Raw genomic sequence first — 16,165 nt, 5'->3', positions numbered from 1 at the left:
TGGGAAGTTCTCAGTCAGTGAAAGGTTGTTATATAATTCAGAGTGGTGAGGGTGAACAATAGGGGTATATCTGCAACTTTCCCATTATGCAGTCATAAGGTAGTTGGGTAAGAAGAGCTCACAGATGCTGATACAGAATGGGTTGCAAGGTGTTCAGCAACAACTGACACTGGTTGTTACTCTTTGGTGGCCCAGAAGACTATGGAGCTTGGTCTATACACAGAATTAAGACATACATTCCCAAGGTGCAGATATGGTGCTCCCAGCATTCCTCCTTACTGTCCTTAATTAGACTGTGAGGCTTGTGTGCAGTCACGTCAAACTGATGAGTGTGGTCTCTAAATGATGTCACTTGAGACATGCAGTGCCCTTAAATGATCCTGAATTGTTGCTGCAGTGTCTTTGGTCAACCACTGCACTGCCCGGTGGCAGTAAGGGCCTGTAGAAACGGGAATAACAGTTCCTGGAATGCAGACGATCAGTTAGGACACATCACTCAGAACATGAAGTGGTAGCAGAAATATATAAGTGCCAGTTGACCATTTGAAGAGCTCAAAATGGTACATGATCTGTTACACTGACAAAGAAGTATCAGGAACATTGGAAAAAGGCCACTACCATACAAATCATTGTGTAGTGACCATTGCAGTGAGTCCATGAGATTGGGGGAAAAGTCTGGACTAGAGCTATTCAATTAGAAGGCCCCTACCAGACAACATGGTTTTTCCCTACGAGGGGAGAGGTGGTGGTGGTGGTGGTGGTGGTGGTGGTGGAGGGGGGAGCACTTAAATCCCAACATAGGAGAAAAATAGGAGGGGGAGGGAGAGGAGTTGTTGGATTAAGTTGGTCACCTCAAGGTAGGTAAGTGCCCTGCTTGATATAGTGATCAATAGGGCTGTTTGTATTTGTGTTGCTGTTGCATCCAGTGTGGATGCAAACAGGTACAAGCATTATGGTTGAGTGGCCTTGCACATGGGCAGGGTCATGTGCAAGAAGCACAAACAAAAGTAGGGATTGGTCAGTGGTCAGACATTGGAGAGTTGTTGTGGTAGATGCACATGTGTGAACGCGAGAGAGAGCTCTTCTGTGTAATGGTCTCTATAGCACTTATTTAAATGTTAGTGGTGTCAAGACTGAAGATAGCTGGGTTGGATCATAGTAAAAATTGTCTCAGTTATGTAAATAGTCGAAATTCAGGAATTTCCGACTGAACTGATGGTAAATTGTCCAATGTGTAATGGTGTAGAAATGCACAAAGGAGTGCATTAACAATGGCTACCAGTATAGAGACATGAAGACATCATCCTGCCACCATGGCATCTCAACTTGTAACAAAAGAAGGCAAGATATGAGACTTTTGTTAATAATTTTTATAATTTGAAAATAATTTCAAATCTATGCAGAATACCACCAGTCGATAATTTCAATTTGTAATCAATTTAGTAGTAATATGGAACTAGTTATTGGAATTCTTGTAAAGTTATTTTGCCTTAAGCCACATTCCTCTTTCCTAAAGTACATTGCTATTTGAATATCAGTATTACTATTCAAGTTTATTTGTAGCACAGTATTAAGAAAAAACTTGTCGTCTTATCCAATGTTACATTATGATGATGTATGCTCCTTTAGAGCGGCACTGTTAGTGCAAAGACAATGTGGTCACCTGTTTATAGGTAATTTGTTTAAAATTATCTGTCACTGAATTACAAAAGTTCTTGCAATGAATTATTTAAAGCCCAAATCAATTCAGTTCATTTCAGTCAACAATATTATTCCATTAGTAGCAAGTGTGCTAAGAATATTAAAATTTCAGTTCTGTGTTTACAGAGAAATAAAATTTCATTCTTGCAGGTAACTTTTCAGTCAAACAACAAGTCAGTGAAGTCATCTAAAGTCGTTAAAATTAATTCAAACAGGGAACAAAATTTGCTGCTCTAGAGCTGGCGACCGACCTTCATTGAATTAGTTAGTTCTCCACACGGAATAACTCTTGGTAAGTGACCAATGCTCTCATAGGAATTTGCTTAGGCTACCTGCTGTTATGGCTGCCAACTGGGATTCTAAATCGATAGGAAAGTGGGTAAGGTAGAAAGTGCGACTGTGTATGAAATGTAAGGCAGTGTTCTACCTAGGATTGTTTATTGTTTAGTAATTGTGTTTGATAACAGGTGAACATTGTGTGTAGTGTCTCACTAATGCTCAACTGAGTGAAGTGACAGCATTGTAGAAAATACAGAATAAGGCAGGCAGCCAGCAGTTATATGAATGAGTGCCACGTGACCAGTCATGGCAGCAAAAAATTTCCAAATACGCTGGTGTAGAAGCAGTACATGGCTGCCAATTCCAGCAAAGTTACCACAGTAAAATTTGAGTCATTCACTAAATTTTGTGAGTGATAAAGTCGAGTGGTGACATTAGGGTTGAAGAGAGTCAGTTGTACTTGACATTACAGGGACTGAAATAGAACATCACTTACATTGTAGATGGAAGTGACATCAGAATAACAATGCACAAGAAACGTGATTTGGGTTTGTCATTCAGGTTTCAACTCTTTACACCCCAAATTTAATTATATTATCAAATAATTTTTATACCATTGCACCTGTTGACTGCGTGACAGGATTTTTAAAATTTGTGCGTTACTGCAGTAAAATGGTAATTTACAGAACCTTCAGTTTTGTAATTTTGGCATTGTAAAATAAATACCAAAATTGGTAAGTCCATGCGATAACCTGTATAATAATAGGAAACCTAACATTCAGAACAGTTAAGCAGCTTGTACTTCACTGCGTGAAAATTTTAGATTGGCACAAATGAGAGAGGCACAAGATGATGTCAGGTCCTAATGTACCAGATGAGGCATTGTCTTTTGATCACAATATGGCAGAAGACAGTGTAAGACAGAACAATAATTTAGAACACAGGTCTTGAATGGTGTTACCAGCAGTGAAAACATTAATTTTTTTATTTTATTTTTGTTTTTATTTTATTTTATTTATTTATTTATTTTTTTTTTTTTTTGTTGTTGGTGGATGCAACTGTACATGTGGATTAGACAATCTGTTAAGAAGATTTACGCTGATTATAAAAATGGAACAGGATTTCGGTCATGTAAAAATTAAAACTGAACCATATCTGACAGTGGAGGGGATGCAGATGGATATCGGTGTTGATTTAGTGACTCAAATAATGTTATGGCTACAGGTATTACCACTGATATGAACAATGTGGATGCAGGTTTCAAAAATAATGCAAAGCAGCTGGAAACTAACATGAACACTATTATGATGCAGTTAGAGTGTAAAATAAATACTAGCCTGGATACAAAATTGACACAAAAGGAAACAAAGATGACTAAACTGAAAGACAAAATTGATATTCAAGTGAAAACCGAGTATATCAAAATAGGAACCATGATATACAATTTGGATTGAAATCTTTCAGGCAAGATTGACACAAATTTAATGATTTTCACTGCAGAAAGCTAATGCATAACAGACATAAGCAAACTGGTAAACAATATGAAGTTGATGTAACTAAAATTAAGACAAAAATTGCTAGTATGAAAGAAAGATTTGATTTGGAAACTTAGAGAGTAGAATGAGAGCTAGAACCTCTTATAGAAGGACAGCTGCAAGTTATAAAACCCACAGTTAGGGCTGAAATTTCAGATGAAACACAAGCCAAACTGGAAGCATTATGCAACACAATGAAGAGTATACTAGAGAACATGGGTTCTTGCATTCAACAGCAAGAATCCACAACAATTCATACAGAGGTGGAATTGGTACATTTTCAGGTACAGAATCAGACACTGAGTAGTTACACACCATTTGTAACAAAGAATTCTGGGATTTTAAGTATAGAGGGTAAGTTTGGCCCTCAGAAAAAACAGGGAGGTTGGCATCCTACCGACTTCATCAAAGACTGTATGTGTTACCCACAATGTCAGACAAAGAAAGGATAAATTCAGTAACTAATTTGTTAACAGGAAATGCTAAGTGATGGGGACTGAATTTGGATGTGGAGAATTTGCCATTCTCTGAATTTTTGAGAGTAAGTTTCTGGAAGAGTTTTAGTCTGTCCAGAAACAAGACCAATTGTGATGAGAGTTTATCATTGCCAGAAAGCCAAAACATGGATGCGGATCCATGAAGGAATATTGTGAATCATAGTTTAAGAGCTTGGAGTATTTAAAAAGCTGAAGGTCTGAATCTGAGATAGCTTGAGAACTCAAGACAAAGTTGCCATATGATTCCAAGCCATACGTAGGATGTAACCATCATAATTTTGAAGACTTTCTGGAAAAGCGGAGAGCAAAAATATAGAGTGCAAAACTCGCAATCGAAGAGGATTCAGGAACCATAATGTCCCTGAAAGAGCTAATGGCAATCAGCCACAAACAAATATGACGAGAGGAACAGTTAGAGAAGGCTGAGGAGGTTGTTACCACCAGGAAGGGGAAACTTAACTGGTAACAGGGTGCAAAATGAACTGGAAAAATAAGATCTGCATAGATATTACTTAACGAGTCGACGAATTGCAATGAGGATAAATCGTGAAGGAAGAGGAAGGCAGTAAGGGGAAGGATGATGCTGACATGCATGAATATTAAGAGATTATCCCTTTCGCTTCATACGCTCAACAACTGGAGAAGCAGCCTGCTAAGAATCTGGCAACTTCCATAGAAGAGACTAATTCTGACCCAAACCTGCAAATAATAGAGTGCCATGTCAATTTCAATAGGTAATAGTGATAGCAGTCATGCATAACCAAGAAAACAAAAGATGTGACAGCAAAAGAGATGGGGTATCCGAAACTGTTGGAGTTTATACAACTGACAGTACTATCGGAGACATCCTACATAGATTAGAAAATTTGCAGGAAAATAAGGAAGATTTGAGCAGCTGCAATGAAGTGGTCATTTTTCCTGACAAACAAGTCGATGGAATTAATTTAAACCCGTGCAACCTGTTCAGAGAACAGACGGGGCAAGAAGAACAAGAAATTGGTCAAAATCAGTATTGTAAGACAGCATCTTTTAAGACTAGCAAGATATGTATGATTCTGATGAATTGTAAATAGAGAAAGATGAACAACTGTAAGAAATATACACTCTAACAGTAAAATTTGTAGTGTCAATTTGAGCTAAAGAAAATAAAACCAAAATCCATCAGGAAAACAATGAAGATGTAGTAAGCGAGGAAGTTTCCAAAACCATGGTAGAAGGGCATAACCAAAATGACACTGTAGAAGAGGATGCGGTCTCAGAATATGTAGGCATTGAGCTATGAGAGAAAGCAGAGCAGGATGGTTGAAATGGAGAATGAAACCTCCAGATAATACTTTCACTATAAAGATGGGTCAGGTATCATGGCAAGACCTTGCAGTTGAAAGGATTTATTATGGGAAAATGAAGAAGACCAGAGGTAGGACACTAGGGTGCAAACCATCATTCCCATTAAAGTACATGGACAGGAAATGTTTGTACTTTTGGATACAGGAATGCAAATAACTACTGTTTCAAATGCTTTTCTTGAAATAACCAGGCACAAACTGGAAATTGAAAATATGCCAGTGGCAGGTCTTAAGGTTATAGGCACCACAGGAGAGAGTAGCAAACTTAAAAAGTACCAAGTATTATTAGATTTTCAGATATAGAGAGAGCGGCTTAGTTACGTATTTCTTGCGGTAACGGAATCAAGTGCCAAAATCATCCTAGGGATTGACTGGTTGATAAACTGAGCTCAAAAAGCTATCATATATCATGCAGAAGGGAGGTAGTTGGACATTCTGTTTGAATCAACCAAGGTATTAGAAGGGAACCAGCTGAATTGTTCAGTGCATACAGATGAAAAGAATTTTGGTTTATGATTGAGGTATTAGTGGTACCCAATACAGAAGATGTTAGACAATGAAGGGAAAGAGCCCAACTTACAACAAGCAGTGGATCATGCAGACAGGTTGTCTATCACACAATGAGAGAAATTATTTCAAGTGTTACAGGACATTAAAGAAGTGTTTTCTGACAGGCCAGAAAAGGTAGTTGGATATGATCATCATACAGAAGTTATTGAGGCTGAAACTTTTTTCAAGTCACCATATAATATTCCATTAGCTAAAAAGGACACAGTACAAAAGGAAATGATTGCATGCTCGAATGAGGATAATAGAAAGGAGCAACAACCCTAATAACAATCCCTTAGTAAATGTAGGGAAAAAGGATAGTAGCATGCGTGTTGTAATAGATGCATGTATGTTATACAAAACTGTCAAGAAAGAGACAAAACACCCTGAGAATATGGAAGATCTTTTACAAAGATTTAGTGGGGTGAAATTTATTTCAAGTTTTGATATGGTGAAAGGGTATTGGCAGGTGGAGTTGAATGCAGACTTGTGAAAGTATATAGCTTTCCTCCTTGCTAGGAAATGTTATCAGACTATGGTGGTTTCATTCAGGCTGAACACCAGTTTTTGTACTCATAAATGCACTTGACAAGATCCTGGGCAACAAACTCAGATCACAAATAGTAATATACATGGATGACTTAATGATTGTGATCAAGACTTGCTAGGAACATCCCACAGGTATCCAGAGCTCTAATTAGGGGAAAATGAACCTGAGATTACAAAAGTACGATTTTGTTAGAAAGAGAGATAAAATTTCAAGGGCATATAGTTACAGCCCAAGGTATAGAAAAAGATCCGTAGAAAATAAGAGCCATTCGAAATTCTTCAGTGCTCAGGACTTGCAAGAAGCTGAAGGCAGTCATTGGATCATGCTCTTTCTATTGTAAATATGTGCTCAATCAAGTATCTAACAGTCCACACCCGAATAGTCTACTGAATAAAAGTGGCGCATTCATATGGGCTGACAAACATGCAGCATTTAAGAAGCTGAAAGTAACTTTAGCTGAGTATATTAAGTTGTGGTATCCAGACTCCAGTGAACCATACTATTTGGCTATGGACATTTAGACTGTGGCTTGTGGGTGTCAGTTTTTCAGATGATAGAAGCCACGGGATGAAACACTCATTGGCAAACTGCATTTGCAAGCCGAACCCTCAGCAAATACGAATGTAACTATACTGTGTCCGAAAAAGAGGCCCTTGCCATATTCTTGGGTTCTTGTGGGGGAACAAAATCATTATCCACACTGATCATAGAGACTGACTCCCCTGAAGTACTGTCAATTGCTGCATAATGCACTGGCTTCATGTTCTCTGTTTTTACAGTAATTCAACATGGAAATCAGATACATCGAGGGCGCAGAGCATGCTGTACCTGATGCTCCATCACGACTGCCAGAGTGTAGTGGAAGATCTCAAAAGGTGAGGGATAATGATGTAGCCTGTGAAATAAATTATTTAAAAAATTTAGAGGGAAAGAAAAGAGGAAGTGTCAGAATGCCGATGAGATGCCTAAGTACGTTAAAGTCAAATTTGATGATGTAGATGCTAGGGACATAGGCTCCTATGTAATTTATGAAGTGATATAACACAAGAAGAAGATAAGTTGTCTGGGAATATGGTGAGTTGTCTCACAGCACATAGAGATGACAATTGATTATTTTCACCTAGATTTGGTCAAATGGGACAAAGAAATGTCCGAAAAAAGAAAAAGTTGGAGTGTCTACTGTTCAACAACATGGGCCATCGAATTATGCAAAGGGTAAAATCATGTGATCATTAAAAGTCAAAAGTGATAAATGGAACCAGTTGAAGGCCAATGTAGACAATAAAACCCAAGTAAGTACTAGAAATTGTGGCCTTGAACACTTTCGATCCACTACCCAAGATAACAGGAGGTTTTGTTTCTATATTTGTGGCAGTAGATCTATTTTTCAAATATATTACATCGTATCCAATGAGGAAGGCTATGTCAAAACAACTGAACCACATCCTTCACCAGGGCCTTGACTATCTATCATCGTTCCCTGAAATGAGGGACATCCTACCTGAGATACTGCCCACACCTCCTAAAGGGGCTTTCCATTGCCGACCCAACCTCCACAACATCCTAGTCCATCCCTATGCCACTCCAATCCCAACCCCTTACCTCTGGAAGACCCAGGTGCATAACCTGTCCAATCCACTTACTCAGACTTCCTATTCTAGTCCTGTCACAGGTTTATCCTACCTCACCATGGGCCGGGACACCTGTGAAAGCAGCCACATCATTTGCCTGCTTTGCTGCTATCATTGCTCAGCTTTTATACTGGTATGACTACCAATCAGCTGTCTATCAGGATCAATGGCCACCATCAAATTGTGGGCAAGAGTAAAGCAGACCACCCAGTCGCACAACATGCAGCTGAACATAACACGTTTGATTTCAATGGCTGCTTCACTACCCAAGCCATCTGGATCCTTCCCTCCACCACTAGCTCTTCTGAAATGTGTAGATGGGAGTTATCCTTACACCACCTTCTCTGCTCCCCTTAAGTATTCTTGCCTGAACCTATGGTAACATACTGTCCCCACACTTGCCACCCAATAGTTTCTATCTTGCAGCCATCTGTCAACACATCTGCCTCTCTTTCCCTGCCCCTCTCCTTTTTTGATCATGTTTTCCCAATTTCCTGCCACCACAATCTCCTGATGATGCACCTGTTAGCAGTCTAGTCATTGTACATTCCACCAGACATGGTTTGTCTCTCTCCCACCCATACACTACTACCCCTTCCCCTTCCCTGACCCCTCCAGACTGCTGCTTGCATCCCACGTGATAGTTGCATTCTGGTCCGAGTTACTGAAGTTGCCAGTCGTATGTGCATTAAGTGTGCCTGCTTGAGCATGTGAATGGTGAAATCTGTGGCTGAAAGCTTTATGCAAGTGTGTTTTTAACTGTGTCTGTCTGCAACTTGATGCAGCTTCTTTACGGTAAGTGGCACTCTATCTTTTCCTACATTGTTCATATTTAATTATAAAAGTTAGTGGAAAGAATTATTTGAAGTTAAAATCAATTCAGAGCAGTTTCAGTCAACAGTAGAATTGCACTGCTAACAAGTGTGTTAAGAATATTAAAATTTCAGTTCATTTTTCCATCTTGCATCTGAGTTTACATAGAAACAAAATTTCATTCATGCAGGTAGCTTTCCAATCAAACAAGTCAGTAAAGTCATCTAAAGTTTCCTACAATTAATACAAGTTTTAAACATGCAAAATTGCACAATAACCCTGAAAGAGTGGTTTGGTATGGGGCGGTGGAGGGGTGAAGTGGACTGCGGTAGTTGTCATGGGGTTGTGGACCCCTGCTGCTGCGGCGAGGACAAAGCCTCTCCATCATTTATAGGCCCCCGGTTAACATACAATACAATACTACACAATACAATACAATACAAGGTAGGAGGTGCTACTGTGTACAAAAAAGTAGGGCAGTATTCTCCCTAGGGTTGAATCCCCAATCAAAGTTGTGCTTCAATGAAAAAGTTTGATTTGCGATTTATTTTGTGACTTATCCAAATTAAGTATTTTCTGTAGGAGCACATGACAAAAAATTTATTATTTAGTAACTGTGTTAGATAAAGTGTGAATATTATGAATAATATTTCGCTAATGCTCAACAGAGTGAAGTGACAGCAAAATACATTGCAGAACTCATGGAGCTGGGATTGGTTTTTATGAACGAGTTCTGCATGACTGACCATGACAGCAAAAAATCACCAATTGTGCATGTGCAGAAATAGTGTGTGGCTGCTAATTCTAGCAAAGTTACCACAGTAAAATTTCAAATACTCACTAAATTTTGTCATTGCTAACAATAAGAGAGCCAGTTCTACTTGACATTACAGGAACTGTAATTAAATAAACATCACTTATATTGCTTGAACAGTCCACAGGTATAGTGCCAGTTCATAGTGCAAACGGGCACAATATTTCGGCGATCAGACACATTGCCATCGTCAGGTGTGCTGACGAACAGAGCTCCTGAGGGTGGGCAGCCAATTTAAATCCCCTCCCCCTGCGGACCACTCTCTTCGCTGTCCGTGCCCGTGTTCCGGCGGTCACAAAGATGTGGGCGGGCGTGCGGGTGCAGACGGTGAAGAGGGCGGCCCGCGGAGGGAGGGGATTTAAATCGGAGCTCAGTTCGTCAGCACAACTGATGATGGCAACATGTCTGATCACCAAAATATTGTGCTCGCTGGACACTATGAACTGGCAGTATACCCGTGGACTGTTCGAGTAACAAATACATTGGGAGAAACTGAAGAATCACATTGCTTATATCGTCGACGGAAGTGACACCAAAATAACAACACAGGAGCAATGTAAGTTGGGTTCGTCTTTCAGGGTACAACTCTACAACCCAAATTTAATTATATTACCAAATAATTTTTGTACCATTGCAAGGTGACAGTAATATCTATTGCACTTCCACTGAATTATCACAGTAATGGTTTTTTGGCTGGTGTTGGGTTGTTGGTCTTTTCTTCAGCCGGGTGAGGGGAGTTCAGGTTCCAGCAGATGGCACACCCAGAATGATGAGAGGGGATAGCCTAACATCCCCATGGTTTAATTTACTTGCAGAACTACCGGAATTTGATATCAAGAGTGTAAAAATGCCCAGTACTGCTGACTACCTCGCCACCGTGAAACTGGATGTAAACAACACAATTTTTTCCAAGGTTCAAAATATGAGAGGCAATCTTTGACATACAGTTTCTGCATTTTGTGTTCTGTAATTAGGGTAGCACACATCAAGGATCGAGGAGAGTGGTCATTTCTGCAACCGTCAGAGAAAGCTGATAGTGGACATGATCAGTTTTTTGTGAAGTGGCCAACCAGTCTCATACATGCACTGGGTGGACACATGTCCAAAAGCATTGGCAGTTACAGCTTCGCACTGGGGGTGGGAAATACAGCTTCACATCACAGCAGTAAATCATGTTTGTGGTCTTCCCTGGAAGTGAATACTCCTCAAAAGTGAGGAAAAGAGCTCAGTGGCAACCTCGTTATCAGGCAGGCCTTGACATACTCAACACTTTCAATGGATACCACACTTCTCCAAGTGTTCACATAATTCCTTTGCAGTGTTAGGTTTTGGTGAAAAATTATACCTTGTAAAATGTTTAGGCTCCTGTGGAATATTACACTAGCAGGTACATCACTAAGTATTTTTTACAAGAGCCAAAGCCCATGACTGGGTAGGATTCATCATTTTAATTAAGATTTTTAATGTACTAATGGAGGAGATTTCACCAAATAGATTTTCAATATTCACTAAAGAGAACACTGGTTTAATATGGAGAGAAGATCCTTCATCCGTTGGGGTGCAAACTGGGAATTGAGGGGAGTAAGTTTCTGTAAGCCACTCAGTTTTGTTTTGCTCCCACAATGTGTCATATCCAATGCATGTATAGTGTTCATGATCCAGTCACTCTACAGAATATCTCGTCACAATATGATGTGCAATACTTCAAAGGTGGTTTATGATTTTCATATGAATTCATAATTGTGCAACAAAATTTCACTCTTGATGGCATTCCATCTACTTTCTGCTCACACAACTTTTAACAAAATTCCAGGGAACTGACAATGTGTAATACACTAAACTTTGAAATGCTGTTAAAACATTCAGTGGAATGGATAAGTACATTGATCTTCCGTACATCCTCTAATAGTTACTACATTAATAAAAAGCTGGAAAACCCATTCTGCATTTCATAACCTGTTACATGACCAATATTCGAACCATCATCAAGTGTGTGAACATCTTTATATATATGAAAGTAATTAAAAACAGAAGGTATAATCAAAACTAATAGCAATAACATCATTTGTTGTGCTCAACACAAATACAATTCCATAATTTTCACGAGAAATATCTGAGTCTGGCATAGTTTCAAGGGGAATGAAATGAAATAAGAGTGTACTTACAGGCAAAGCATTAGAGCCTTGATCATTACATAGTTTCTCTGGTACATTGTTATTTTTCTCTTTGCTGTTGTCTGCCACAAGTTTATGACTGATGAAAGAGTCTCACCTACACAAAGTACATTCTGTATAAGCACACACATACTATTGTTTAACCATGAACAGAAACAGATGAAACAAGTTATATTAACATGGTCAAATGTTTTAAGTCATTTCTCTTAACATTTGAACTGTTCATTCGTGAGTCAATGAGGGACTGAGGCTTTGTAATGGAATCTACGGTTGTGAAACATGAAACATGGTATTTTGCTGCTGTGAGCCAATAAATTGGTATGAGTCTCAAAATCTTCTGTGTAAGAATTAGTACTTTAAGAAATTTCCTTCGGAGGAGGAGGAGGAGGAGGAGGAGGAGGAGATTAGTGTTTAACGTCCCGTCGACAACGAGGTCATTAGAGACGGAGCGCAAGCTTGGGTGAGGGAAGGATGGGGAAGGAAATCAGCCATGCCCTTTCAAAGGAACCATTCCGGCTAAATTTTCTTCGGCATTTGGAGGTTGTGAGAGTACAGAACTGAGCAGAATCAAATGGAACTTTCATGATATTGTAATTAAAAACTACAGAAAAATATTATTTATATGTACGAGGGTCACTCCAAATGAAATCCATTTTTATTCTACTGTGTTTGAAAGTTTTACAGTGCGTAGATACATCCTTTAGGAATAATATTTCCTTTCCTCCACATAATTTCCATCCCTCTCAGCTGCTTTATGCCATCTTGGAACCAGCGCCTGTACACCTGCACGGTAAAATTATGGGCCAACCTGTTGGAGCCACTGTTTGGCAGAGTGCACAAGGGAGTCATCATCTTCAAACCTTGTTCCATGAAGAGAGTCTTTCAGTTTCCCAAAGAGATGATAGTCACATGGAGCCAGGTCAGGACTGTAAGGCAGGTGTTTCAGTGCTGTCCATTTGAGTTTTTTAATTGCTTCCATGGTTTTTTTGACTGACATGTGGCCATGCATTGTTGTGCAACAGCAAAACATCCTGCTTTTGCCGATGTGGTCAAACATGACTCAGTTGAGCTTGAAGTTTCTTCAGTGTTGTCACATATGCATCAGAATTTATGGTGGTTCCACTTGGCATGATGTCAACAAGTAAGAATCGAAAAACACCATAGCCATAACTTTTCCAGCAGAAGGCGTGTTTTCGAATTTTTTTTTCTTGGGTGAATTTTCATGATGCCACTCCATTGATTGCTTCTTCAGCTCTGGTGAAAAATGTTGGCGCCATGTTTCATCACATGTCACAATTCTTCAAACAAATTCATCTCCACAATTCTCGAAGTGTTCCAAAAGTTCGCTGCATACCGTTTTTCTTGTTTCTTTGTGAGCCACTGTCAACATCCCGGGGATCCACCTGGCACAAACCTTTTTTAACGCCAACATTTTCAGTATTCTGCAAACACTTCCTTCCCCTATCCCAACGTAGCGTCACAATTCGTTCACTGTGATGCGTCTGTCAGCAGTCACCAATTCGTTAATTCTCTGCACATTGTCTGGAGTGTATGCAGTATGAGGCCTGCCGCTGTGAGGACAATCCTCAATATTGCCGTGCCCGCTTTCATCACGTAACCTGCTTGCCCACTGACTAACTGTACTGTCATTGACAGCAGCATCTCCATACACCTTTTTCAACCTCAGTTGGATGTTTCCCACTGCCTCGTTTTCACAGCACAGGAATTCTATGACAGCACGTTGCTTCTGATGAACGTCAAGTGTAGCAGCCATCTTGAAGACATGCTGTGATGGCACTACTCATGGGAACAGGTTGAACTAAGTTTGAAAACAAACGGGAAGGATGTATCTACACACCGTAAAATTTTCACACACGCAGAATGAAAACTGTATTTTTACAAAAATAGTGTGCATTTCTTTTGGAGTGACCCTCGTAGATTATAATCTTCATACTCTGCCAGAAAAAAAAAAATGCAACACTCTCAGGAGCTGGGTTCAGTGGCAGAAGGGAGTAATCAGCATACACTGAAGGATCATAGTATTTGTGATTCATTTTACACACAATTTGGCAGAAAGATGGTGCTCAAGAGATCTGTCTGTGTACCCTCTGTTTTGACTCTGCAGGCACCAACTGTGCTGATTAAGGTGAATAGTGTCTGAAACATTCATTCCAGTGTACAATCACACCCCAGCAATGAGTAACACACCTGTTGAACAGCTTCAGCCATTTGTACAGTCACACTGTGGCACTGGAGGAGGCTGGATGAACGGATCGACAGGTTGCTGTACAGGTTAGGCACAGTTTTTTTTTATAATTAATAGTGGGTTGCTGCTTTCAACAGCACCCTGTGGAAAATTCCCACACTTGTAGGCCAGGTTCAGGATATTCACACAATACAGACATAAGTCAAAATTGGCAAACTGTGTGAGCAGTGATGGCTGAACAAACATTATCCAGGGGTGAAATCCAGGCGAAGGACCATTGGAAACCATCTGCTCACAGCAGGATTAAGATTGTACGTGATGTGCATTTAAGTGGTATTTATGAAATGAGTGGAGCCCTGAGCTATATCCAGAAGGCTAAAAGAGCCACACACAAATGGAAATGCTATCTGACATTAAAATCAAAGTAAAAGATTGGGTCGCCACCAACTCTAGCCACATGACAAACAAAAGGTTCGATTGAGTTGCAAAATGTGTTAATTTAATCATAAGGAAAAAACTCATAAAAGAACATTAATTGCAATGTCACTCATAAAAAGGTGGGACGTAATTATTAATATGATACAGGGATTGTTCACATGGATCAAATATTAAAATAAAGTAAAAAGTGTGTGACCACTGTGAATAAGAGCAGCTTGCAGCAACATTCATGAAAACAAGATTTACTCTAAAGAATTTGTTTTAAATACAAAGGGAACACTTGTTATTGGACTTGTGCACACTGAAATGTTATGGTGGGCTAACAAGGAAACTACAAGGTAAATGGTGTAGGTAAAGGAGATGTAACATCGGTACACTGGATAAGACGTGAAACAAAATTGTTTGTTTCTTAAAACATTAATATAAGACATCTATAACTGCTGTTGCCTAGTAACTATGCACGATTTCTTGTGAGATGCTATACGATTCACGACAGAATCTCTTAATTTAGAATCATGGTCATAATAAGAGGGGGATGGTAAAAGTTTAATACTCACATTCAGACCCACATTCACTCAAAGAACAGCAAGGGCAGCCCCAAAATCAACATGCAATGAGGCTACGAGGTTTGTTCCGATGTGGTGAGAAATGATTAAATAAAAGAGTAAATCTGAAAATCACGGCTGCATTTAAAGTTGAACCTCGATATGGAGAAACAGCCTCAATGAGGGCCACACGTACCTGCTTACACACTTAACATAAAATCACAAACCACAAATACAACTGAATAATCTGGACAGGACATATTTAATATTCCAAAATCAGAGCAGTAAGTAAACTCTAGGACAGAGGCAGGGGGCCACAGGAAAGTTGGGCTCACAGTTAACTCATGTGGACATGTGGTTTGCAGAGACACAATTTTTATGTACTGTGGCCAAATTTTAGCAACATTAAACTATACAGCCACAAACAATTAACATTTACAGAGGACACATTTGAATAGGCAAAGGGTAATGGCAGAGGGCCAACAAACTCTAGTATTAACCCATGTGGATGGTATCCAATGGACATATAGTAATGAAACAAAGAAAATCCACTAATTCAGAAAAGATTAGAATGTATGCACACACAGTCGGAGGCACACAAGCATTCACACTGAACCGAGGGCATGCTTCCTATGTGAGATCGCGTCAACATATGCAACACCTTCGTGCTACGTTCTTCTTATGGATCAAAGTCGTCATTAGGAATCAAACTGAAAGTCTGGAAAAGCCTTGCATTCCTTGCTGCAATTCAACAAAACAATCTTTATAAGACAAAATGCGAGGTCATAAGCTGCACAAGGTGCAACATCAGTGAGACTGAATTACATAAAAACTCCCCTCTCGCTATGAGACAAAGCGCCACATGGTTAAATGAACTCACTCTTCTTCAAAGAGACCTCAGCTGCAGACCCTCGGAGAGCTGCAAGCAGACTACCCATCCCACACTAAAACTTCTCCCACACAACCCTGCGGCCAGGAAATCCCATAGATGAGGCTTCTACCACCAACACAACACCAGTAACTCTCACACAAGGGGAAAAAACCTCTTTGCCTACCTGAAAACTACAAGGATTGGCCATTCTGTATG

The 16,165-nt window shown here is 39.6% G+C and overlaps 1 protein-coding gene across 1 annotated transcript in view; it reads right to left on the bottom strand.

Annotated features, from left to right (window-relative positions):
* Nucleotides 1-16,165, bottom strand: part of LOC124719849 — a 259,540-nt gene that overhangs the window by 77,416 nt on the left and 165,959 nt on the right. Inside the window, exon 6 of the mRNA XM_047245034.1 lies at nt 11,881-11,986. Coding sequence (XP_047100990.1) covers nt 11,881-11,986 — 106 coding nt within the window. The remainder of the gene's footprint in view (nt 1-11,880; nt 11,987-16,165) is intronic.

Source organism: Schistocerca piceifrons, chromosome 11 (genome assembly GCF_021461385.2).
Source record: "Schistocerca piceifrons isolate TAMUIC-IGC-003096 chromosome 11, iqSchPice1.1, whole genome shotgun sequence".
Classification (NCBI taxonomy): Eukaryota; Metazoa; Arthropoda; class Insecta; order Orthoptera; family Acrididae; genus Schistocerca; species Schistocerca piceifrons.
Note: the sequence above shows the minus strand (reverse complement) of the source record. Positions and strands in the feature narration are given on the sequence as shown.